Raw genomic sequence first — 26758 nt, 5'->3', positions numbered from 1 at the left:
GAGACTTTGAGAATCCCAAGAAAGATAAATGGCTTCCTTTCCATTTGTATGCATGGATGCACACAAAAAAATATATACTATTTCAAAGGAATTTCTTACATTCCTAAAATCCTTGCCCAGTTAACTAGACTTCTAGAATACCACTACTAGCCAGCAATTGCCTCACTTCAAAATGTTTTCTTGTCTATTCCACAACCATTGGCACTAAACCTGCTCTATACAAAGCACTAACCTTAGGTATTATGATGGGTACAGAACTATTAACATAGGATGTGAAAAATATGTACTGGGAATGTCATCAGCTTACTCATCTATATATGTTTTACTACCTTGGACACTGGTCACCACTCCACTAGCCCCAGAGCTATCAACAGAAGGAAATCTAATAAGAGTCAAAAACGTATTGGGAAAAATAAGCTTACCATAACAATCTTCCATAATTTCTCACTGTAATATTATATGTATCTTGGTCTTCTGCAGTCTGTAATAACAAAATTGCCCTAAAAAAGACAAGGTATATTTTAAATTATCTATATGTATAGAATTTTTAGCCTTCCTCTTTAACTACATCTACACATTTTTTATTCATTTAACTCTACTAATCCCATAATGTTTATTGTTTAGCAGCTTATTCACATTTTATTAAGTTGGTGCCACTAAAACTCTTAATATATAGGCTACAAGGAAAATAACTTCAATAAAGTAACCTCTTAATAAGTAAAATCATGTCATACTTAAGTTAAATTTTTTTTAAATGTAATCTAAATATGGAAAACAACTATGTCACTACTTGACATTTTGATATATTTGAAATACAAAGAAAATATTTATATACATGGATGGATCTAGAAGGGATTAAAGTCAGTGAAATAAATCAGAAGGAAAAAGATCAATACCAAATTGTTTCACTTATAGGAGGAATATAGAGGATCTAGGAAAAAAATAAAAAATAAACAGACAACAATAATCAGTGCTATTCTGCAGCGGGTGGGGGTGGGAAAGGGAACAGAGGGAGGGCGGGAGGAGCACAGGGACGCGAAAGGGTGCAGAGGTGAACTGGTGAGGGACTACACCTGAGAGCTGAGAGCAAGCATTGTGCAAAAATGAACAATGGTGTAAAATATACGCAAATTAACTTATATATTTAAAAATGTATTTATATACTTGTAGCTTGAATGAGGAAGCCAGGCAATTGCGTGCTTTCATATGCCCTTACCTGCTAACACAGAAAAGTATTTCAGCAACACTAAGTTCAGAGAAGGGAAAGGGTCATCAGGAGTCCCTAAGGCCTTAGACTGCACCTACATCCAGCCCCTATTTGTTGCTCATGCTCAGTACTTTTTGGGCAACTGAGGAAATGTCTTAACAACTAGGAATAGTTAGGTATTTATTCAGATTTTCACTTTTCTATTTCTTTTTTGTTTAAAGAGGGTTAGTTGGAAGAAATATCCCAGAGAAGTTTTTAATACCCACAATGTTACATGAAAGAGAAAAATTTGTGAGGACAGAAGTCTAAAAGGTAGTTTTATATTACAAACTACACCTCTGACTAACTTTATACTTATTTTGTGGCTTCAGATATCAAATGTTTATATAAGACAAAACAGTAACCAATCAAAAAAGAGTGATGCATAGTCAACGGCTGTGGACTTGTCGTTCGAAGCCAAAGATAGATAGCCAGCTAGATTCACAGTATTTTCAATTATAGTATGTACCCAAAAAGTAGCAAGCACTCTAAAGCTGCCTAGTTTTCACTATTTAAAAATCCTGCTAAGTGCTGTTGTCTATCATATTTACACAGGATGTTTAACAATAAGCTAATTGTGACTTGGAAAGAAACAGAATTGTGGCATTTCTTGTATCTCTCCCCACAAACACCTGCAGATATAACTTCTGGATTATAAAGTCTCCAGTACCATCTAGTGATTACTCCTTTGAACTACAGAGATTATTCACAAAAGGATGTGACCAAGCACTTGGAACACCTCAATTATTTTTCATCTGACAAGCTGAATTTTAAATATCTACATAGTAAACTTAGGTCAATGATGGCCTCAAAGGTTATGCAATCAAGTTTTTCTTTTAACTTTTCACCTAGTACTCACCAGACCAATAGCTATTTCCTTATTCACTAATCAATTCATTTGCAGAGTATAAAACTACAAGTTGATTTAATTTCCGACCCCCCTCCAGGTTGGCTATTTCATTTGAGCACATTATTCTTTCATCAACCAGCCAGGACTACATTCCTGTTTCGCAGCACCTGTCCTTACTGTTTCTTCGGCCCAGAATGTTCTTGCTCGGGTAACTTAATGGCTATGACTTCATTTCACTCAGGCCAGATGCAGTTGCCTTTGTTAACCTCCCCCCTTAAACCTATCTCAAAAAATCTACTGCCTGCCTCTGTTAACTGCCTGCCATCTACCAGCCCTTATTTCCTTTCCTAGCTGATAGAGCTATCACAGATGTTTGTTAACTTACGTGTCTTCCCTGTCAGAATATGAGCTCCATTAGAACAGGGCCTGTGTTTGTTTTATTTACTGCTATTAAACGATTTAAACAAATATATAGTAATGCTTTCACTTCTTCTTTAACTGAACAAAATATTAAATAAAGCTTTTCTAAAGCAAAATGGGAGGGAAATCTTTGTTTGGATCTTATCTATTTTCCTTTCTATTCCTCAAATACATCATCTTTTCACCTTCAAAGATGTACCAATAAACTAAAAGACAGAAATAGAAGCAAAGTATTCATTTAATACTTCCATGAAAGTGAAACGAAACAAATACGGGTCAATGAAAAAGGACAGAATTTCAGTTACATGTAGAGCTTACCGCTGGTATGCCTCCACTGCTTCCCTTTTCAGTTGCAGATGTTCATTTAAATAACCCAACATTGTGAAAGCAGGAGCATAATTCTGAATTCTTTCTGAAAACCCAAAAATGTCCTTTCATTACATGAGCATACTGGATATGTTTATAGAATGTTAGTGTTATCTTCAATTTTTCAATATCTTAAATGGCAGATCATAGGCATTTCTTTTTTTTTTTTTAAGATTTATTTATTCATGCATACAGATCGGGGGTACAGGCCAGAGGTGCAGGGGCGGTAGGAGGATTCACCAGAGACAGAGTGGAGAGCAGAACAGGTAGATTGACCAAGTACACTGAGGGGAGCACCAGGTGCGACAGGAGAGGTCTGCTGTGCCATGTGGATCACCACCAGGGTCAGCGTTCGAACTTACACTAAAGCTAGCTAGCAATCCTGCATCTTAACCCATTGTGCCACCAGGGAGGGCCCTCATAGGCATTCTTTTTTTTTTTTAAAGATTTATTTATTTGTGCATACAGAACTGGGGTACAGGCCAGAGGCTCAGGGGCAGTGAGAGGCTTCACCAGAAACAAAGTGGGGACCAGAACAGGCATATCGATGAAGTACACTGCTGAGGGGAGCAGCGGGCGGGTCAGGAGAGGTCTGCCATGCCATGTGGTCACCTCCGGGGCAGGCGGGAATCGAACTCATGCAGAAGCGGCTTTAGATTCTCAGTGCTGTGCTTTAACCTGCTGCACCATCAGGGAGGGCCCAACATTCTTAATAATTTGACTTGCTCTTGACTAGAAATACCAGTAATTATTTTATCAATTTTAAATTATTAAATAACATCTGTAAGTATATATGGCTACAATTTAGGTTTTAAAATTTAAACTCATCCCTAAAAGTCTAACAATTGTAGTCCATGTTAAAATTAGTCAGATTTATTAAGAAATTCAGTTCTTTGGGTAATCACTTAAATATTCCAATTAAATTTAGTGACAATTTTTCTTGATGGATCCATTCTTTTTTTTTTTTTTTAACTTATCTCAGTGTTGTACACTAGAAACAGGATGAATTTGGTTGTTTTCCATGCAATATTTTAAAATTTTAATGACTAGAAATATGTATCTTCTAATATACAAAGGACAAAGAAATACATATGATCACGTAATGGCAGTACTGGGAAACAAGCCTCCAAATCTCTTAAATTGTTTAACAAACATCTGTATCTTCCATTCATAGCAGGAAAAATGAAGAGACTGCATTCTTCTTGCATCCTCTCTCTCTCTCCTGCTTCTAATTTGCTTATGAGGGGAGAGGGTATGGTTAAACACTACCACTGAATTTGTTAAATGAGTATATGATATGATTCCACTGTAGAATAAAAACCTGCCTATGCATTAACTATCAGGGTATGATTTGTTCATTTTTCTAGGTATCTGAATTTTGCAGAAACTTATACAAATACTTTACTAATGTCATCCAATTTGTAAGGAAACCTACCAACAAAATTTCTGGTCATACACTTCCTCATATACCTGATATTCATTCATTTTTGGCATATTGCACAATATACTAATGCCTCAAAGTGCTGATATTTGTAAACTGATTACCTTCTACTTAAGTGTCTCAGGCTCAATTTAGGGAGAGTATTAAAATTCTCTCAATACTATAAAGACTATTTTCTCTTCTGCTTTTCAGCTTATCTGAGTCTTCATGTTATTTCATCAGTATTTCTTCCTAATCACCTTACTTCTTTATTAAAATTTTGTCAGGGAATAAATAAAATGCTAGTAAAATTAGATACTCAGAAAAAATTTTGTAGTAATCATCTCACTTAAATCCTAACCAATAGATACTTTCACTCTTGTATTATAGAGAGGAAAACTAAATTCAATTTTGATAATATGCCCAAGGTTTTGTCATGTCTACTAAGTGCCAGAGCAGAGATTAAAATCCAATGGTAGTTCTATTAAAGAAGAAAGGAAATAATTATAATAGATGATTACTAAAACTTCACTAGTCTGTTCTTTTCTTAAGCTTGGATTATTTTTTTCCAGTATTTTGAAGAAAACTCAGGAGTTAAAATGGGAGAGTAAAGGTACTGAGTTCAGAACTTAACTTATTTAATTCTCACATCTCTACCACTTAGATATTATTATCTCTACTCAAGAGGCAAGATTAAGGGTGTAATATATTTGGCTTAAGACTGAGAAGAAAAGTAAGAGCTAGAACAGGAACAAGTCAAGTCTATTAGGCCCCCAAGTGCTTTCCATGACAACATGGAAATCGTTAAGTAACAATAATTTTTATCATTTTTCAGAAGTCACTAATCACCTTTAGAAAAAGAACTGTTTTGCCACTGGGGGAAAAAAGGACAAACTAATGTCTTACAGAATATTAATATTAACTTGGAATAATTAAAAAATTCTTCATGTCATTTCAAGTTATTCAAATATAAAGTATTTGAATTTGAATTATAAAACAGATACCTTACCTATGTATTTACTCAAAACAACTTGTGCTGCTGGAATAGCATTCATCTGGAGGATGTTGTATCGGAACAGCTCTGTCTCTCTGTTGCTTCTATCTTGCAATGTTGTGCAGACCCAATAGGCATAACCTATTGCACCCTCAGTCTTTGACAAAGCCAGGTTAACAAAGGTCAGAGGGTGATAAATATATCAGTAAAAATAAGAAATGAGGCAATGCACTTCGATATGGTAAATAACCACATATGAATCATAAATGAACTGTTAAGTGCCTTTCAATGAAGGGTCACTATGATAGAAAATAGCTAAGAACATATTTAAATCACTTGTTCCAATAGTAGGCAGAAGAATCATATAGGATAAATAAACTGCAGAAGAAAGTCATGCCTGATGAGATGGCTTTCTTGGTCTCAACACCATTTCTGCAGGTGACACTAATAATTACTAAACAGAAAAAATCCTAAAATTCTTTCATTAATAATTCACAGATCTCAACCAATTTTGGTCTTTCAGTTTTTTTTCCCAGTATCTTAGTTATTGTTCTGCATGACTATTCTGCTTCTATTAAATTCCAATGTCAAAAGCTCTTGGAAGATTAATAAAAATGAGTTCTTTCATTAAAGGTATTTTATATGTTCTAAGAAAAAAATAAAGAGTGAAGACAACTGTTGTCATTAACTCTTGATATCATTATGCCGTTTCTCAACAAAGATATTTTACTCATTAATGAATCCTCAAGAATGATCAAATTCTTACATGCATACTGAGTTCTGTAGTGTGCCTGAAGAGATCCATGGTATCATAACTTCCAACTGTTTCTGCAATAAGAGCCTATAAAAGAAAAAATAAGGGGTTCTTAATATGTTAAAAAGGAAAAAATAATAATAAATGAAACTGGAAGAACAACAAATAATTGGCTGCATTAAAAGCAAAGTTACTTTCTTTTTCATTTTGGGGATCATATTCCCATGCGCCAAGGATTAGGATGACTTGATAATTGGCCCTTAGGCTCATAGATGTTTTTACATACCTGCAATAAGGCCGTGGTAGAATAATCCACATAAAAAATCCTTTAAACACTGATGAAGCTTGTACTTCCTTTCCCTTCTTTTTAACCTTTTGTCTATTAGTACTAGTATTTGTTTGCCATTTCAAAAGATTAATAAAAGATAAATTGAAATAATGTATACATAGAGCCTAGCACAATGTCACAATGGGAGCCCTTAAATATTACTGCTACCACTATTATCATTGTTATTTTTTAATAGGTTATAACAATTTATAGTACTATGTTATTTGTGTCAATAGGTTTCTTAATAACCTGCTTGTTCAGGGTCCTCTCTGGTGGCACAATGGGTAAGGATGCAGCACTGCAAGCTAGCAACAGCTGCTTCTGTGGGAGTTCAAGCCCCAGTCCCAGAGGTGACCCACCTGGCACGGCAGACATCTCCTGACCTACCTGCTACTCCCCTCAGCAGTGTACTTTGTCAATCTGCCTGTTCTGCTCCCCACTGTCTCTGGTGAATCCTCTCACTGCCCCTACACCTCTGGTATGTACCCCAAGTCTATATGAATAAATAAATAAATCTTTAAAAAAAAAAAATGATGAATAACCTACTTGCCCAATCCAGCACATTAAATAAGATGGATCAAGGGACTGAGCCATTTTGAAAGCTTCATGAGCTTGCTAGAAAAAAAAGAGCAAGAAAATAAACACATCATTACTTTGTATTTTAATGTTAAATTGCTATGTTTAAAAAGAAAATAAGTCAGACTTATCATGACCAATATATATACACCTAAATCTTGATTGTTTCAATGTAATCAGTACAGGTCAGGGTAGTGTTTCAACTACACAGGACTAGAACATGCCTGTACAAGTTTCTCCACTTAGGAGTTCTGGTCCCCAAGAAAAGGAAAATCAAGTCTCTAGAACTTTACCTAATAATCCCTCCTTTTGTTAATTATATGTCTGAAAGACATGATTAAGTAAAGCTGTAACTATTCCCCTCTTTTTGAATTGAACTAGAGGGATAAGAACTAACAACCAATGAAGTCTAAGACATGTACTCGATGCTGGAGGGAAAAGGATCATTAATACACATAACATGTTACATGCTTTTAGTTCTGCTACAGAAAATAACATTATCATATGCTGCATTATATTGTTTTCTCAATAACCTATGTATGCATGGCAGAAAAGTTTTTTTTTAGAAAATGTAAACTCACAGGCAACAATTGTGTCATGCTATCATAAACAGCACTCACAGCTTACTAACTCAGGCCAGGCTTCATTGAAATTATTACAAAATATTTTCATATCATAAGATCCAAATTAATTTTTTCTTTAATTCTGTTTATAATCTTCGAAGGCCAGCTTCTGTAGTAACTTAATATCTCCTTAAAACACTACTGAAGTTATTTTAAAAGGATGATAGTAAACAGATTGGTTGAAATAGAAAACCATACAGATATGCTATTAACTACAGAGTTATGACAACTTCTAAACATGCTCAGTTGTTGTAATTCTAATTGTCTAGTGTATAACTGTTGAATAACAATTATATTGTGAACTTTAATGAATTAGTATCTGCTAATATTAAATCTAAATCACCCAAGCAATGGTGACATTTAAGTTACTAGCAAGTTTTAATCACGTCCTTTTACTTTAACACACTTTACCCCCAAGTCCCTCTCCTGAGACTTCTCTTTATGCAAATAGAATAAAAATAACTCACAGTAGAATTGTTTAAATCTTTAAATGAAAAACCAATGAATTATAAAACCAGGAATGTCAGCAGTATGAAAAAGGACACAAATCTCATATAGTCATTATGCAATATACTAAGTAGAATGGCATCAACTATGTAGCCTATGAGAGAGCAAATATTTTGAACAAAAAATATTTCTTCACTATTAATAAGAGGTTGAACTATTAATAAAAAATTACATAATGATCTTTACTTTAATATGACACTTACCTCAATGTTTTCATTTGCAAGGTATAACACTCCCAAGTTGGTCCATGCAACAGCATTCTAAAAAAACAATATATATATATATATTGTTTCAGAAGTCTCAGAAAAATGCTAACACTAGATTCTGAAGTTCTTTATCATACATAAATAGAATACTCACAATTTGTTCTGACTGGATTGATTTGATGAAACAGTGTTGAGCAAGAGCATAATTTCTAATACCTGAAAAATACAGAATTTGATGAAACTAAATTTCATTACTAACACAATCTTCCAAACTATTGAAAAATCACTCAATTCTTACCACTGTGACATGAAACCACACCAAGAGCATTCCAGTATAAGTGGTTATTGCTGTCGAGTCTCACTGCCTTTTTCAGACACTGAAAAGTAAATTAAATTATGTCCAGGATATATGGCATTATAACAAAATAAAAATGGTTTTACTTGGAAACACTACAGTGTTTATCAAAAACACCTTTCAAACAAGTACTTTTTTTTTAAGTTTATAAAAAGTTACACAAAACCATACATGTAATGATTTCTCCAACAACTCTTTAAGATCATTTGTGCTGCTTCCTGTTTCTGCTAGGTGCCGCACTTGGTGATAATAATTAATTCCAAGATCACACCACGTATTAGAGGTAGACATCAACTTTAAAGCACGACCATAACACCTACAGAAGTAAAAAAGAGCACATAACATCACATTTTGTTAAATGTCTCGTTCAATTTGAATGTCATGAATTGGCAATCTCTGTAATTACCTTCCTCCAAGATGGAGGAGTTCAGTTTTCTTTAACACTTGTTTTCCTTCTTTCTGACCAAGAAGGACTCCTAAAACATTAACATTCACTTTAGATGGTGAGACAGCAGATAGACTGGTACAAGCATCCCCAACTAGCTTCCAAAGGCAAGACACATCAGCTCGATGCTGCAGAGCCCTAAAAAAAGAAATAGTGTGACTCTTATAAATCACTTCCAAAAAGTATGGAGCTTTACTGAATTCTCTCTAAACGAGTTACACCTTGTTATCTCCCTAACAAGAATAGAAGAAAGGAAAAAAAAGGGAAAGGTTTTGAGATAAGTGCCAGAAATTCTGCAAACGATTTTTGGTACTCTATTCATCCTTTTTATTAGAAGTAGGACAAGTCACCTAAATCAATAGTTTTTACAGGAACGACTTACCTAAGATTGACTTTTTAAAACTATATTCTGTATATTCCTCTAAGCAGTAGTCAAAGTAATAAAGTTGGTAACTTTCAGTTGACTGTTATAAACTCATGTTTTTTATTTCAGATTTTTCTGAAGTTAAAAAACAAGTTGATTAAGTGTATAATCAAAAGTTTGGTAGCCCAGAAAATTTTAATCTCTGAGATGAAAAATACCAAAAATCTAAATATGAAAACTTGCATTTATGAAAGCAAGTAAAACTGAATGGAGAAGCTCAAAAAGTAAATAACAATATTAATTATAGTGATAAAGACCCTTGTTTATAGAGTGAGAAAATCTCAGCTATAAATTTCTCTTCATTTTTTCTCTTCTGAAGATCTTAAATAAAACAAAGCAATTTAATTTAAGTCTCAGTAATCAGCAATCACAAACAGCTATGTTATTGGCAGATGGATAAGCAGATGGAACATTTTTCATAGCCTTTTCTATTCATGGAGTCCAGCCAAAAATCATTTTCCTAAATCTTCCTATGAAATGTGATTAATTATCAAAGCGACATTAAAGATCAGAAGGAAGGACATGACTATTTGTAGTTCCTTTGCCTAAATATCTTAGCATAATTTCTATCATTAACGGCATAAGAGAAGAAAACAGAGAAACATAAATAATTTTAACAGTCTAAACTCTATCTTCACCTTTAACACATGTGTGAGCTATTTTAAGCTTAAAAGTTAATATAAGTTTGGGGATTACAATTAAAAACTTTATATGCCTCCTTATAATTAGTTGTGAGAGCTACATGCTTACCAAACAAAATCTTTCATGCCCAGAAAGACAGTATTTGTATCTCAAATAACATCATCCAAAGCTTCACATTTACTATTAAACACCAGTTCAAATTAAGTTTGCCCTCTCTTCACAGTACCTTCCTTTTCATAAAGAGCTGTACTATGGAGACTTGAAAAGCAGCACAAAAAATTAGCGAATGAGAAAAGACTAAGATTTTCATTTCATATTTTCAGGTGAAACCATTCTGGAGTAATCAAATCAACATAGGAAACAGAGAAGTTTCAGTAAAAAGGAAAAGAAGGGAAGCAAAGATGCTTAAGAACAAAAAAATTTAAATGTATGTCTAACTCTGGACTCTTAATTTTTTTTTTAAAGATTTATTTATTTATGCTTACAGAACTGGAGTACAGGCCAGAGGTGTGGTGTGTGAGAGGATTCCCCAGAGACAGAGTGGGGAGCAGAACAGGCAGATCTACTGAAATACACAGCTGAGGGGAGCAGTGGGCAAGTCAGGAGAGGTCTGCCACACCATGTGGGTCAGCTCTCCGGCCAGGGATAGAACTCGTGCTGCAGTGTCTTCTGAGCACTTCATAATACGGTGCTTTAGCCCTTTGGACCACCAGGGAGAGCCCTGGACTTTAATTTTTAAGCCATCGACCACAAACAAACTTCTACCTAGTTAGAGAATTTATAAATCTATAAAATAACAGATTCACACAAGTTTTAAAGAATTTTTCTTGCTATTAGACATCACTTTCTTCCCTCACACAGATTCTTTCAAGGAACAAGCAGTTTGCTCATTTTCTCTTACTTTCAGTCCTAGCAGGAGACCTTAAGTCAATCATTGCCACTGAGTGTAAAGTATATCGTGCACTGAGCTCCAATGAGAGGTACTGCATTTCTAGACCTCTGGAGAGAAAACACTAATACATGGCATCAGAGATGCCGTTCCACTAGCAGACTGTTTTTCAGCCTTTTCAGTCTTCTATGTGCATCCAATCCAGTGAATCAGCTATTACTAACAGCAAGAAATTCTATCTGTTCCCCAGTGCAAAATTAATACAATATGTATATTATAGAAGTCATTCATGAGTCTGTTAGTCTTTGTATTTGATATTCTGAATCATTATTATATCTCACAGATTAAACAATGATTTTCTAAATTTGGCTTTATTATACTACTAAGAAAATCAACAAAATGAATAATAAGAATAATACTAACCAAGTAAAATATTCCAGGGCTTTTTCTATGTAGTCTACAGCTTTCCCATCAAGATAATCAATTAGAGCTCCTTTTGCCATCATGAGATGGCATTCACCCAGACCTAAAATCAGTTAAGTTTATAGTTGTTAAATTCATATTTTAAAAAGAAACAATACGTATCCTATGGAGAAATGAAATTAATTTAGATACTGATAAAACAATACAAATTGCCAATGAAATTTAAAACCGGAAAAAAATAAGCTTCTATAATTTACATATTAAAAGATATCAAAATATTCTAAGCGTTTAGTGAATTAAGTTTCAAAATACAAAAGCAAGGAAATACTTGTTTTAGAAAACCATTTTTAGATCCAAATGCCATCATGCTATTTTTCTAAAAGTTAAATCTCTATCGGTCTCATATTTAATCTTTTATTAAACAAGATTTGACCTTTCTATATTCAAACTGTATAACAAGCCAGAATATAAAAGTTCCATATCAGATATTTGCCATTGAGGAAAGAAGTCCTTTTAAGTTACTTGATACTGTTTGGCTATTTACTCAAGGATTTTCATTTTAGTATTACAAAAGACAAAGGAACTATTGAAAACAAATTACCTTTCAAAGCAGGTACATAGTCTTCTTCCTTTTTAATGATCAGCTGGTATTGAGCTACAGCCTCCTTATATTTGCCTAAGATTTGCTGTATTGCTGCAACCTTAAACACACTGTATGTGGATTCTGGGTTCAGCTCGCTGGCTTTTGTGAAGGATTTCAAGGCTGTGGTATAGCCACCTCTGCTTAAGTAGGCCTCTCCTAATGACTCCCAACAATTAAAGTCCTTTGGGTCTGCCCTTAATGCTGCCTGTAAACTAAAATTTCAAGAAAACAATTAGAAAACTGAAGTAATAGAACTACTACTATATCTGAAAGGAAAATATAAAATAAATTATCAACTGACTCATAGATATCATAGGTCCTTCACTTTACAAAAATACTATTTAAAGCAGGTTTATACTTGTTCCTTTCAGGACTTGAATTTTTTTTTTTGGCATAATATATTTTAAATGTTTTATTTATTTATTTGTTTGTTTGTTTATATTCATAGTCTAACTTTTCTTTATATTACAGTAGTTTATTTTTACATCATTCTGTGCCTTTTTCCATCTCAGTTGTAATCCCCATGGGCTTCCGATCACCAATTCACCTGTGGCCATCACCATAGTCCTGAGCATTTCCCTCCCCACATTTCTGATTCCATTCCCCACTCCACCTCCGTAAAATGAAGGACTTGAATTTTTTAATACTAAGAAATATTATTACGATTTCAGAATGGTCAAGAACAAAATATTTTTATATTTTTTAAAAATTAATGCATATAAGAACTAAGGTATAGGCTAGAGGTTGGGAGCGGTGAGAGGATGCACCAGAGACAGAGTGAATCAAAACAGGCAGATGTACTGAAATACACTGCTGAGGGGAGCTGTGGGTGGGTCAGGAGAGGTCTGCTGCACCATATGGGTCAGCTCCCTGGCCTGGATTGAACTAATGCTGCACAGAGCTTCATAGTGCTGAGACTTAACCCCTTGTGCCACCAGGGAGGTCCCAAGAACAAAATACTATTTTAGTAAGTGCTTACCAGAATTTCTTTTCCTCGACTATCTATCAACAGAACTTGTTTCCTATCCTACCAGAATAAGTATACATCTCCTTAAGAATCATCACAATCTACAAGCCCTCACCAATCCTCTACCAAAACAGTTTAGCTGAAGGAACCATTAGGATGTCTAACAGAGTTCATATAAAGTGATGCCTTACTCAGCCACTGCTTGAGAATGCTGACCAGCTTTCAAATAGTATAGTCCTCGCCTAAGCCAGGCCCATTTTGCTGTTCCCGCACTTGCCCTTTGAGTTACTGTTGTTAGGATAGCTAAGGCAGTTTCCTAATAATAAAAAAGACTGGTATTAGAGACATTAAAATGCAGAATACCTTTATAAAGTATGTATTTTCATTGCCTACTTCTGATGTTATTAAATTACACAGGTATACACTGAATTTCAGTTTCAATAAAAAGTGATGAGCAATTTAATATGTGCCAATGAAAAGAAAATTTATTTGTAAGTAAGACCAAAAATATTTCTATTAAATTGACAAAGAAAAACTTTAAAAAAGGTAACTCTGAAATACACATATGTAAATATATTTCCATTTCTATATTCAGGATAAAAGGAAAAGACAAGAAAGCATTTGCTATTAGACAGACCATTTCTTCAAGCTCCACGCTTAAGTCAACAGCTGCAGCACCAGATTCAGCATCAGTATCATCTAACTCAAAAGCCTTCCTGTAACATCCACGGGCTCTGTTTTTGTCTCCTACTATATCTCTGTAATAATGCCCTAAATAGCAGAAAACTTTCCCCAAATATGGATCCAGTTTGGCAGCCTTTGAAATAAAAATTGATAACAGAATATTAACGTTTGTTATGATGGGTCACTTCTAAAACACAAAATATACAAATTAAAGGAAAAAAAGTAGTACTTATATGAAGCATAGAAAGATATGCCAAAACATCCCTTCATAAAAGATTTAAAATAGACATGAAAGCTGGCTGTCAATGCTTATAGGAAACACTTAAGTGTAAAAATATTATTTACTTATTACAAGAAATGTGAAATTAGTTATAATTATATTAGCCTGCTTTCATGAGTCAAGAAAAGACTGTGAAACTTTCAGATATTAAACATTTAAAAAAACAAGCAGTTAAATATTAGCATATAAGGCTTACATGTCCAGAAAGCCACAAAGAATATCACTTAAAAACAATATAATTTTCCAAAGATAATTATGTCTATACTCAGCAATGTGTTTCTTAAGTAAAAACATTTTTATGGTTTAATTTTCTCCTTGAAAACCTGTGTGTGTGCATGTGTCTGTGTTTGTATGTATAAATATTTTCACAAAGCTTTATGTGTTAGAGTTAAAACAATTCAGCAAAGATTAAGTACCTAATTTATATGATTCTTACTGATGATTCTTTAATGAATTCATCTCTACTAAATATACTCAATAACAGTACTTGTTTTACCTTCAAAAAATGGGTAAGAGCCTTTGTTTTATCTTTTCTTGTTTCCTCCCCCATGGCCCAATAAGTCAACCCAAGCTGGTAATGGCATTCAGCATTCTCAGGATCTTTTTCAAGAGCTCTCTGAAAACTAAGTCACCAAAGGGAAGTAAGAAGCTATATTAATATAAATACATGTAAATAAAGTATAGCAGACTTTTAGTTGAAATAATGTTTGAGTGATTCAAGAAGGCTAAATTATAAGCAAGTCATTATTTTAAGATTTAGATTAGAATGAGAAAAAAATATGATTTATTTTTTAAAGAGGAGCTTTAAAAAGCACAATGGCCTTTCAGCTCAGTGTTCTTATGTGTTAAGTGTTCAGAGCATACATTGAACATAATGCATGCTTAACTAAATATTATGATCAGCTAATTAGATTTCCACTTATCATCGAATTTCTTTATAGTTACTGTGCTAAATAAATACATTTCTTAAAAAGAATAAGGATTATAAGGATCATTTTCACAGAAGTGATTGTTTAGCAAGCTCATACATCCTGAATTTTGAGATATAAACTAAGATATGACCAGATCTATGCACAATATAAATATTTCCTTACCATTTTTCTGCTTGTGGATAGTCCTTTCTGGTAAAATGAATTAAAGCCTCCAGGGCATGAGCTTCAGTTAGGTCAGGATAAGAAGAGAGGAGGTCTCCCATGATCTATAATATACATATCTGTCAATTCCACATCCAAATAAGATAACTTCCAATTTTTGTAAAGGCTGAGTGAAAAAAACAAACCTTTGAAGCTTCATCTAATGAGCCTTTGCTCAAATAGGCCAAGCTTTTGAGAACCAGAAGTCTTGGAATATTATTTGCATCAGAAACCTAGAAAATAATTGTAAATAATTGCTATAAATCTTCTTCAACACAAAGCAGCAATGTTTGCTTTTTTTTTTTTTTTAAAGATTTTATTTATTTATTCATATAGAACTTGGGTACAGGCCAGAGATGTGGCGGGTGAGAGGCTTTACCAGAGACAGAGTGGGGAGCAGAACAGGCAGATCCACGAAGTACACTGCTGAGGGGAGCAGCGGGCAGGTCAGGAGAGGTCTGCCTCGCCACGTGGATCTCCTCCTGGGCAGGCGGGGATCGAACTCATGCGGAAGTGACTTCAGCTTCTTGGTGCTGTGCTTTAACCCGCTGAGCCACCAGGGAGGGCCCAGCAATGTTTGCTTTAAAGGACAACCATGGGAGCACACAGCATGAAGAAAGAGAAGCAATTCTACCACTACTAACACTTCTTATCTTTGTAAACTTTTTATTAGGAAAAATTTCAAATAGACTTTTAAAAAATTAGAGCATAGTATAATATGCACTCATCAGAATTCCAGTTTCAAAATTATTAATTCAAAGTCATTTTTTTTTTCAATCTATGACTCTATCCATTCCACCATACTCTTGCTTAGATTATCCCAGGTATTATAACTTTCCGTCTGATACTTCAGTATCTCCATCTAAAATATAAATTCATTTTTTAAAAAACATTTATTTATTTATGCATACAGAACTGGGGTACAGGCCACAGATACAAGAGTGATGAGAGGATTCACCAGAGACAAAGTCGGGAGCAGAACAGGCCGACTGACAAAGTACACTGCTGAGGGGAGCAGCGGGCAGGTCAGGAGAGGTCTGTCGCACCATGTGAGTCACCTCCAGGATGGGAATCAAACTTATGCTAAAGTGTCTTTAGCTTCTTAGTGCTGTGTTTTAACCCGCTGTGCCACCAGGGCGGGCCCTAAATTAATTTTTTAAACATTATAATCATATTACCATATGCTTTGCTAATAGTACATCCTTAATAGCATCAAGTAACTAGTTGTTTCATAAAATATCTGAATTTATTTTAATCAAAATCCAAATAATCTAATTTCAAGTGACTCTCAAATGGTTTTGTTTTTTTAACTCTACAGACTTTACTCTTTCATTGTTTTTGATTTCTTACAGATTAACTACTGAAAAACATGAGTCGTCACAATTTGGATTCTTTTACAGTATTCTCATGGTATTAGCACATTCCTTAGTATTTTCTGTAACTTAGTAGTTAACTTTGGAAGCTCAATCTATTCAGGTTTGATGTTTTGGCAAGCATTCCTCTTATTTACATGCAGTTGGTTATATCCAGTTGACTGGTTTCCTGTCCTGTTAGCCAACGCTCCTCAATACCTAGATTTACTAACTGATAATAGCTGCAAAATGGTGACTTTCTAATTCTATCATCCCTCATTCCCTTATTAGATGGAATACTTCAATAAAGAGAAATTTTCCCCTCCTCTCACTATCAATTTGATTATTTTGAGGAATAATTTATAAAGAAAAGACAGGATAAATACTTTTATTCTTCCCAATCAGTTCCTTAGCAACCCCCTAGACCTATTTGATGTTTCAATCCATTGCAGTCATTAGTGGTTAAACCATCCCCTCATTAGCCAGTGAGAATCAATTCATGTTATTTCTTGGGCTCTCCTGCCACAATTCAAGCAGCTTTTTATAGTGTTCTCCCTCTCTAGCATTACAAGATGTTCTGGGCTTACTTGTACATTTTCTTTCTTAGTCCTGGACGCTAGCAGTCTCCACAGAATTTTTTTAAAAAACAGTTATTGGTGGCCCTCCCTGGTAGAGCAGCGGATTAAAGCACAGCACTAAGAAGCGAAAGCCACTTCAGTATGAGTTCCATCCCAGGCCCTGGAGGTGATCCAGATGGTGAGGCAGACCTCTCCTGACCAGCCTGCTGCTCCCCTCAGCAGTGTACTTTGTCAGTTGGCCTGTTCTGTTCCCCCCCACTCTGGTGAATCCTCTCAATACCCCTGCACCTCTGGCCTGTACCCCAGTTCTGTATGCATAAATAAATAAATCTTTAAAAAAAAAGATGTTCTGGAGAAAGAAAATTTAGAATTCCAGATTAATATTAATCAAGATATAATAACCAAAGAAGCCAAAAAGAATAGAAAAGTAAGAGCAAGAATTAAAGAAACTGCATCATATGAAGACTGTTATGAACTAGAGGCAAATGGGTGAATAATGGGGAAAATTGTAGAAGTAGTGAATTCATACATCTAACACAAATTAATGTTGGCAAATACTTGTGGTGAGGAGAGACTGGCTGATTGCAGGGGAAAACTAGTTAGACTACCTGATCAAGAGTACGAATTGCTTCTTCTGAAGATTCATTATCTGAGAGTTTAATCAAAGCCTCTGCTTTCAAACGAAGACAAAGGTTCCTCTGATGAAGACTGCCAGCAGAAACACTAGTATTATCTATTTTCTTCAGAGCTGAAAAAATTAAGGTCATCTGAATGAAAACAACCATATCACTTCATTTTGTTGCTTTTTAACAGTAACATTTAATAAAAATTACAGATACAATAAGTAGCCAAAATAATGTACATAAAGAAAATTTCAAAACTAAATACAAGTTCTCCCCTGAACTACAAAAATATGAGTTCAAAACGTATCTAAATTTAAAAACCTGTGTTTCCACAAAACATATAATAAACCTGAATATCCTGAAACATACCACGGTTATCTATATCTGCTATAAAATAAAAGTCATCAGCCAAAGCTCCTGTTATAAATCATAGCAAATTAAGGGTACCAGAAGGGGAACGAAGCTAAACTAGAATAAGCCAGTGTGAACTGTTTCTCAATTATAGAAGCTACGTCACCAGCTGGATCAAGAGCAGTAAACCACATTTTATTATTTCCTATCCCCACACCTGACCAACTTGATCACATTAACCCAAGATGTTAAGATATATTCCTTTTCTACATCCATGAAATCAAGAACTCCTGATCAGAAATGCCCTTATTTAAAAAAAAACAGACACTACTCTCCACTCACACCTACATTGACTATGTGAAAATTCCAAGTGTGGGAAATCTTTGATACTTACTGTCAGTTTTAAAATAATGACACTTAAATATTCATACAGACTTGATTTTTTTTTTTAGACTTGGTATTTTTTAAGCTCTTCAATGAGGTTAAAATTAATTGACACTTAAAAATACAACATATAACATCTGATTTTTCTAAACAACTATCTTTCTTTTTAAAGGTGGAAAGAAACAGGATTAGCCATCCTTAAAAATGCAAAAGAATACCTTGATTGCATGACAGAACTGCTTCCTTAGGTCTATGCATTTTGACTTGAGTTTCTGCCAGATGATACCATCCAGTTATGCAGAGAGGACTTTCCTTTAACCCTAAAAGAATAAAAGCAGTCACAAAAGGTTTCATGGCTACAGAAAGAAAGGCACCACCATCTTCTCCTTAAATCAGATCCCCCTTCTCCATCATCTCTTACATATAATCAATCAAAATCACATTGATTCCATGCTCCAACCCACTTCTCTACCACTACTAATTCAACCCAGACTTCACCATCTTTAAAAAATTTTTTAGTTTCATTATCTTCACCCTCAGTCACTGCAAGTGCTTGCCATTCATTCCAATTCATCCTCTACTATAACCAGAATAGTTTTCAAAGTACAATGGGATTTTGAAATTTCCCTGCCTAAAACCTCGGACTGCTTCCCTGTTGCCTCTAGGGTAATATGCAAACGCCTTAAGATTTCTAGGGTCCTCTCAACCCTTTCCTGCTCCCATACTTCATTCTCAAATCTTGCTGAATTCGAAACAGTTCCTTGAGTACCAGATTTCCTCAGGCTTCTTTTCTTGGCTTAAAGTCCGTCTCCCCCCACCAGGCTTCCTATTTTTCATTCAGATCTTAATTTGAATCAAGCAGTTCATCCAGAAACATCAGACCAAAGGGAAAATAAGTTAAAGCTTCCTAATAATGGGTATGTTATTATCCCTATTTTACAGGTGAAGACACCAGATATTGAGTGTAGTGAATTTTCCCAGGGTCTTGAAATCACTGAGCAGTGGTGTTGAAAATTAAACTTAAGGAAATTGCAAGTGAGTTAGTACATGTACAAATTTTTGCTTCTATCTTAAATATACATTCCTTACAGCTAGTCTTCATGTTGCTACTTCATATTGCACACTTACCTTGTGTTAAATTCCTAACAGCATCTTCATACTTTTTGTCTTGCCAAGCTTTAATGCCTAAACCAATGAGGCCTGGACCACTTTTTGAATCCATTTCTACTAGTCTGCAACAATACTGCTGCCCCTCATCGGTAAGAGTTCCTGGAATGAAAAGAAAAAGTTACTGGTATACTTACACCAAACTTTAAGTGTCAAAACCTACACTGAAATCTCAAAGCTAACTTAGACATCCCCCATCATATCCTGATTCGAGAATTCACCAACAAAGAGGAAAAATACTCACATTTATACAAAATTATGCTCTTCCATCTTCTTAAATATTGCAAACAGAAACCACTTACCTACAGAAATATGGGTAAGCTGAACCTGAAGTCACAGTCAAGTGTTTCAAACAAGAAACCTGACACGACTTTCCACTAAACTAATTTACTCAGATAGTCCACTATTTGCCAGGTCCTGGTTTCCTATTCTACAGTAACAACTTTGGTTGTTAAATTAAGAAAATTCTGTCAAAAGATGGTTTGAGCCTAGTGAGTGGAATTTGAAGTGTGTGCGGAGAGGACCAGCAGCGGTCCGGCACATAAGAGAGTCTCCTCTCTGCAACTGCCTTCTATGTTGTGTGAAACACCACTATTACCCTTGCCTGAGCCACAGCTGGGATAACATTCTCCTAAGGTGTTTGCTGCCTCTAGTCAGAATTTACCAGGGCTCTGCCTTGGGGAAGCCAGAGTATGAGAAAACATTTGGGAACAAAGCCCAGCCACAGTTCTGCTATGGCCACAGCCCATGTTCACCACCACCATCCATGAGAGAGAATTGAGAAGGGGCTGCAGGAAGGCAGTTATTCATAGAGACACTGAGAGGAACACATGCTCTTCATCCATCCACAATTCAGACTGTAGCCTGCCAGTACATTGAACCCACAGAATTGACAACAAACAACCAGATAACTCTGCCCTGGTCAGTACTCCTGGGGAAACTACCAGTCACAGAATCCATAGACCAGACTGGACTGCAGCTGAAGATCAGTACTGGCTGACGCTACTGGGAAGCTCTGACTAAGGAACTTGCCTAGAGGTGGGGTCACTGCAATCCCCTCCTCAGCTCATGCAGCTGCAGGCCCTGATGAGGCTTGAATACTTGGTACTCTCTGGAAACAACCACCTGGCTCCCTGTCACCCTGGCTCCTACCCTTTACTGGCAGTAGAGTTCAGGTGATCCAATCAGATGCAAGAGCATCAGTGTATAAAGTGACAGAATTGAGAACAAACAACCTTAGATTATATCCCCCAGCCTGTAATCTTAACGTAAGGCCAGCACATCAAGTTCAGAAAAGAAAGCTATTTAGCTCAACCCACAACAACTGAAAAAAGAAGAATATACCACAAAAGGTAAAACAAATCCTACCAGACCTAGTAACCTACCCGAAGACGAGTTTAAAGCTGTAGTCCTAACTATGACTATTGAGGTAAGAAAAACAATTAGCAAGCCCTCCCTGGTGGTGCAAGGGATTAAAGTGCAACACCATGAAGCTATCTGCAACCACTGCAGCACCAGTTAGATCCCTGGCCAGGGAGCTGACCCACAAGGTGCAGCAGATCTCTCCTGTCCTACCTGCTGCTCCCCTCAGCAGTGTATTTCAGTTAATTTGCGTGTTCTGCTCCCCACTCTGTCTCTGGTGAAGCCTCTTGCCACCCCTGAGCCTCTGGCCTATATCCCAGTTCTGTATGTACAAATAAATAAAATCTTTAAAAAAACAACAAAAAGGCCCTCCCTGGTGGCGCAGCGGGTTAAAGCACTGCACTGAGAAACTAAAGCCACTTCCGCTGAGTTCGATCCCCGCCTGCCCCGGAGGTGACCACATGGCGTGGCAGACCTCTCCTGACCCGCCCGCTGCTCCCCTCAGCAGTGTACTTCGTCGATCTGCCTGTTCTGCTCCCCACTCTGTCTCTGGTGAATCCTCTCACCCTCCGCATCTCTGGCCTGTACCCCAGTTCAAATAAAAAAAATTTTAAAAAAAAAAAAAAAACAAGTACAAGTATAAAGATGAGAAAGCTTCATACAGAAATAATGGGCTTAAGGAATTCTATAACTCAATTAAAAAACTCGGTGAAGGGGCTCAATAGTAGACAAGAAAAAAACAGCCAACAGAATCAGCCTGCTTGAACGCAACAGTGGAAAACAGACCCACAAAAAGAATTTAAGAGAATAAAAATCATGTAAAAGCCTGATGGCACAGTATCTAAAGAAAAAAAAAATAGCTGCATCAAAGAGATCCCAAAAAGAACATAGAGAATGGGGTAGAAATTTTATTTAAAGAAATAGCAGCCAAGTATCTCCCCAAATTACACAACAGAAAGTCTGAATCAAGAGTCTCAAAACAAATCCAAACAAACACACCACAAGGTGTGGTTTGCTAGAGATTAATGATAAGAAAAAGATTTCTAAAAGCATCCAGAAAAAAACAATTTATCTATAATGGCAGTCCTGTAAAATATCAGTGAATTTCTCAGTAGAAACTCTACAGACCAGAAGGAATGGCCTGAAACATTTTAAGTACTAACAGAAAAGGATTCCCAACTGAGAATTTGTTATTCTGTTAGTCTGTGATTCAAAATTGAAGGAGGGATAAAGAGCTTCACACACAAAGATTAAAAGAATTCATCACCACTAAGCTAGCCTTTCAAGAAACCCTAAAAGGACTCATAAAATATAAAGAAATCCTACAGAGGCAGTAAGACACCAAATCACAATATGGAGGTAAAGCTGTGAACCATCAGAACAGTTTGAGATTACTCCATTCAATAGGTCACAAGTATAGAACTGTAAACAAAGTCATAGGAAAGCTTCAAGACAAAAATTAATAGTAGAAACGCATAAGAAATTAAAAGGAGACCCAAACAGAACATAAAAAGATGTCAAAGCACAAGAGAATAACAGAAAAACAAAGGAATTGAGATAAATTATAACCTCTCTCCATAAAAAACCAAATAATAAAATGGCAATGAATACTTATATTCAGCAATTACCTTACATACAGTCTGAATTTGTTGATTAAAAGATACAGAGTGGTTGAATGTATCAGAAAACAAAAACTAACTTTTTTTCTGTCTACAAAAAAAAAAATTCTTCTTAGCTCTAAAACAAACACAAGCTTAAAGTAAAAGCCTGAGAACCTCCCTAGTGATGCAAAGGTTTACGTCTCCACCCTATGAAGCTATGTGTAGCCACTGCAACTCAACTTCAATCCCCAGCCAGAGAGTTAACTCACATGGTGCAGCAAACCTTTCCTGTCTCACCTGCTGCTCCCCTCAGCAGTGTATTTCAATCTACCTGTTCTGCTCCGCACTCTGTCTCTGGTGAATTCTCTCATGTCAGCACACCTCTGTTCTATCTCCTAGTTCCAGCATATATATATAATAAAACAGATCTTAAAAAAAAAAAAAAAAAAAAGTAGAAGCCTTAAGGACAATCTTATAAGCAAATGTACCTTCCATTTCGAACAACTTGTGTCAAATTCTCTGACTACATAGAACAATAATTCTTGACAGAATACCCTGACTACTGTCTACAGACCACCTTATTACAGAAAACGCACCTGTAAGGGGGAAAAAAAAAGTCAATCACATATCTTTTGAATGATCATCTCTACTTAGGATACCTAATAATTACACACAGATACCAAGTGTGGATAAGTACATGAAAGTAATTCCCAAAAGGTTAAGGTGAACACAAAAATCCTTTAAAGCAGAATAAACTTCGTTAACATACTCACTTTGCTAAACTCTAGGAGCACAAATATAAATAAAAACAGAGTTGATGAGACTATGTCAATCCCTGAGTAACAAAATCTCTACATATAACCAGGTGGCATGTAGTGGAATTTTCTGTCAGTTCCTCAAAACCATCAATAGTAATGACAATAGTAATCCTGTGTAAAGAGACAATAGTCTGGTCTCAAGATTCAATTATCTTCTCCATACCAGTTAGTGTTGAATAATAAATACATGTAGAGGCTAACCGCAGAGAGGAAACAGACTTCTTTGTTTTTGAATAGAAAATGACTTGCCTGCTCTTGTTTACCATTTAAGAAATTGTTAGATTCCAGATATAACAACTTGAAAATAGCTTGACAGTATTATTATTCTTTGTCAATAAGGTAGGCCAGACTTATAACTGATGTATGATAAGCCACCAAAAATGAAAGGTGTTTTGAAGTAATTCAGGATAAACACTAAGTAATTCCCATGAGAAAAAAAGTAAGTTTTTTAGGTAACGAATTCATTTCTAACATTCTAAAGAAAATGATCATTATTATAGAATTTTTCTTTTAAATAAGAAAAGTGGGGGCTAGGCAGTATGCTCTTCCTTCTTATACTTTCACCTAGATTTTTCTAGTATTTCTAAAACAAAATCTTTTCTGTTTGGATTTGAAGAAACAAGCCAACCAACCTTCCCCCATTCCAACAATTAATCAAAAAGGTCATTTGACATAAAATAACTTTTCATCAGATGACAACTTGTTATGTGAAACTTTATAAATTGAGTCATTCTGAAAATGAATCTTCAAAACTTGACACGCAAAGGAGGACAAAGAAGAATGAAATATATTTGTCCCCCATGGAAGACAACCCACTGATTATCTGCTGTGAATCTGTAGAAACTCAAGTATTCTGGGGGAGGATAAGTCAGTCTTCAGAGACCTTATAGATTTTCAGTTCTTAATACATACAAAGTTTGGTTTAAAGGAACACTGAAAAGAAGGAAATTATCAAGCACAGCTTCTACTGTTTCCTGTGTTAACTAACAAACTTCCACCTAAGAATAACGCTTTTCCTGAGAAAAGTCTAAACTGTTCCATTTCACAAATTCTGACAACCAATGATTTAGCAGGGAGAGGCTCTTCCTTGCTAGCCCATAAATGTAAATACCTATCTTCCCACTCCTGTGCCAGCAGATATACTTCTATTTAACGTGCAAAATACCCAGCTCCAAATCCTCTTCAAAAAACTTTTTTTCATAAGCCAATATACTCTATAATCAATCAGCATAACAATCCCATTGCTACCTCTTCTGAAGCATTTTGTCAAATAGTGAATTCACATGCTAAACTCTGCAGACAAGACTTTATAATATTAAAGCATTTATGAGACTGTACTTGTGACATATGACAGAAGATCAGTGCTGAGAATACTAATCTTTCACAAAATCTTTGCATGACTTTCATGGTCCTAAGTAACAGAGTGCAACCCATTTAATTAAAACATTTCATATGTACTCCTTTCACTTAGCAAATAAAGCTATTTTACTATTCCTAAAAATTGCACATAGGTCCACACCTCTCCAATTATCTTTCACCTCATCCTATTCATCTAACTTCAAAGGAAAATTCAAGCCCTTGCTCCATTCCCATCTTCAAAATATTTCACTGAGGAATAATCAACTTAGTTAACTTATGGTTGCGCTATATCACTACAGTTTCTTGTTTTTACTGGCCTTTCACGTACATGGAATTTATATATTGTACTTTTTTATGTGCAGAATCCTGAAATAATATTTTATACATGGTAAGCACTAAAAAACTTCTGATTGATACCAACATCACTCCCACAAGCTCATCCACCTCTAAAACACACAATATAATAATGAAGAAATTACCTGCTTCAATTAAATGCAAACAAAGCACTTCTAATGGATACTGTACAGTGGGATAGATGTTTATCATTCCTTCACAGGCTTTCTTCAGCCTAGCAGTTTCAAGAGGAAACTTGAAAATATAAAAGTAAAATAAATTTAGCAGTAAACTAAACTGATAATTTTCCTACTTAACTTTAAGTTACATAAGAAGTTAAAAATCAACTTACTTTGGACAGACACTGAATGAAGTGTTTATAAAGTATTTGGTGATCGTCACTAGGAATCTTATCTGATAAGTCCAGAGCATTTTCAAAAGCACTAAGAAGCTGAAACAAAAAAAACTAAAAAGCTTTCATCTGTAGTATATTCAAATGATAAGTACAATAAATAGCTGAAACATATAAGACTGTCTTATATAAACTACAATCTTAAATAACTGCAAGTGTTATTTTAATACCCAGAGTGTTGGAGTAAATTCTAACTTCAAATGGCCAACAGACTACATTGAAGTAATAAGAAATAACTATAAAATAGCAACACTAATTTAATCTTAAACAAAACATTTATTTAACTCAATATTCTCACAAGTGCTTACTGCCTGCTACAAAGTAGCTAAAGAAAGAGGTAGAGTCTCATCTGTCAGAGTAGCTGCTACTGCTAAGATCATTCTTAAAATATCTTTTCTGAAATCATCAGCATGTTCTTTGCAATATCTACAAACACAGCAAATCTTCCAAATTAAAAAATATATTTATGAAGTTATACTTTTGACAAAAGAAAAAAAGATATGACTGAACTATAATGAAATCACTTGTCTAACACAGTGTTATTAATTAACTTTGAAGAAAATTCCAAAAGAGCCTCCCCATCTATGTTTTAAGCAGAAATGCAATAGTAGATCCAAAGCAAGCTTTTTAGGGGATACCGTTCATTTGGCTATAAATTCTACATGCTTATGGTTTTCATGATTTTATAATCAAAATTCAAAACACAGAATACTGCCTCAAATTTTCTTTACAAAATAAGATATGATATCTGTAGAGAAACCAGTAAACTTTTTCTGCTCTCTGACTTAGCTTATGATTTTGGCAAAGTCTAACTCAGGGAATGAAAACAAACAGTCTAACTTAAGGAATGACAAAATGAATGCACATGAAAAATAGGTGATAAATTTTTTTCTGAATACAAGACATTAGTTATCAATAGTATTCTAAGTGAAAAAACTCCTCACCCAAAATCCTTTTATCCTATGTTTAATAGTGAGAAATCAATTCTTAAAACACTAAGTATATTTAGTTCTTTTTCATGTAGGAATGCAGTATTGATAATCAGGTAATCAAGGAAATGAAATCATATGAAAATATTGTTTAAGGGAAATTAGTAAGTTACCTAAATTTTTGCATTGTTCAATATTTTCCACAACTAAATCTACATACAGTTAAACTACCCACAGAAAAATGCCACTTTATCTCACTTATTACTCCCAGCACTTAAAATACTACCCAATATGTCATAAGTCCTCAGTAAGTA

General features: G+C 35.0%; 1 protein-coding gene across 2 annotated transcripts in view; it reads right to left on the bottom strand.

The window, feature by feature from the left end:
• TTC37 (tetratricopeptide repeat domain 37) overlaps positions 1-26758 on the bottom strand; it is a 68359-nt gene that overhangs the window by 29439 nt on the left and 12162 nt on the right. For both annotated transcript variants that reach the window (XM_012721862.1, XM_004678127.1), the window contains 22 exons: positions 25456-25554; positions 25250-25358; positions 19592-19732; positions 18682-18783; positions 17714-17853; positions 15322-15408; positions 15137-15240; positions 14539-14665; positions 13716-13895; positions 13270-13394; positions 12070-12323; positions 11469-11571; positions 9052-9228; positions 8817-8961; positions 8589-8667; positions 8445-8506; positions 8288-8344; positions 6925-6993; positions 6063-6137; positions 5312-5453; positions 2835-2928; positions 423-500 (listed from right to left, as the gene is read on the bottom strand). In XM_012721862.1, the coding sequence (XP_012577316.1) occupies positions 423-500; positions 2835-2928; positions 5312-5453; positions 6063-6137; positions 6925-6993; positions 8288-8344; positions 8445-8506; positions 8589-8667; positions 8817-8961; positions 9052-9228; positions 11469-11571; positions 12070-12323; positions 13270-13394; positions 13716-13895; positions 14539-14665; positions 15137-15240; positions 15322-15408; positions 17714-17853; positions 18682-18783; positions 19592-19732; positions 25250-25358; positions 25456-25554 (2549 nt within the window). The remainder of the gene's footprint in view (positions 1-422; positions 501-2834; positions 2929-5311; positions 5454-6062; positions 6138-6924; positions 6994-8287; positions 8345-8444; positions 8507-8588; positions 8668-8816; positions 8962-9051; positions 9229-11468; positions 11572-12069; positions 12324-13269; positions 13395-13715; positions 13896-14538; positions 14666-15136; positions 15241-15321; positions 15409-17713; positions 17854-18681; positions 18784-19591; positions 19733-25249; positions 25359-25455; positions 25555-26758) is intronic.

Source organism: Condylura cristata, unplaced genomic scaffold (genome assembly GCF_000260355.1).
Source record: "Condylura cristata isolate star-nosed mole 26May11 unplaced genomic scaffold, ConCri1.0 scaffold00007, whole genome shotgun sequence".
Classification (NCBI taxonomy): Eukaryota; Metazoa; Chordata; class Mammalia; order Eulipotyphla; family Talpidae; genus Condylura; species Condylura cristata.
Note: the sequence above shows the minus strand (reverse complement) of the source record. Positions and strands in the feature narration are given on the sequence as shown.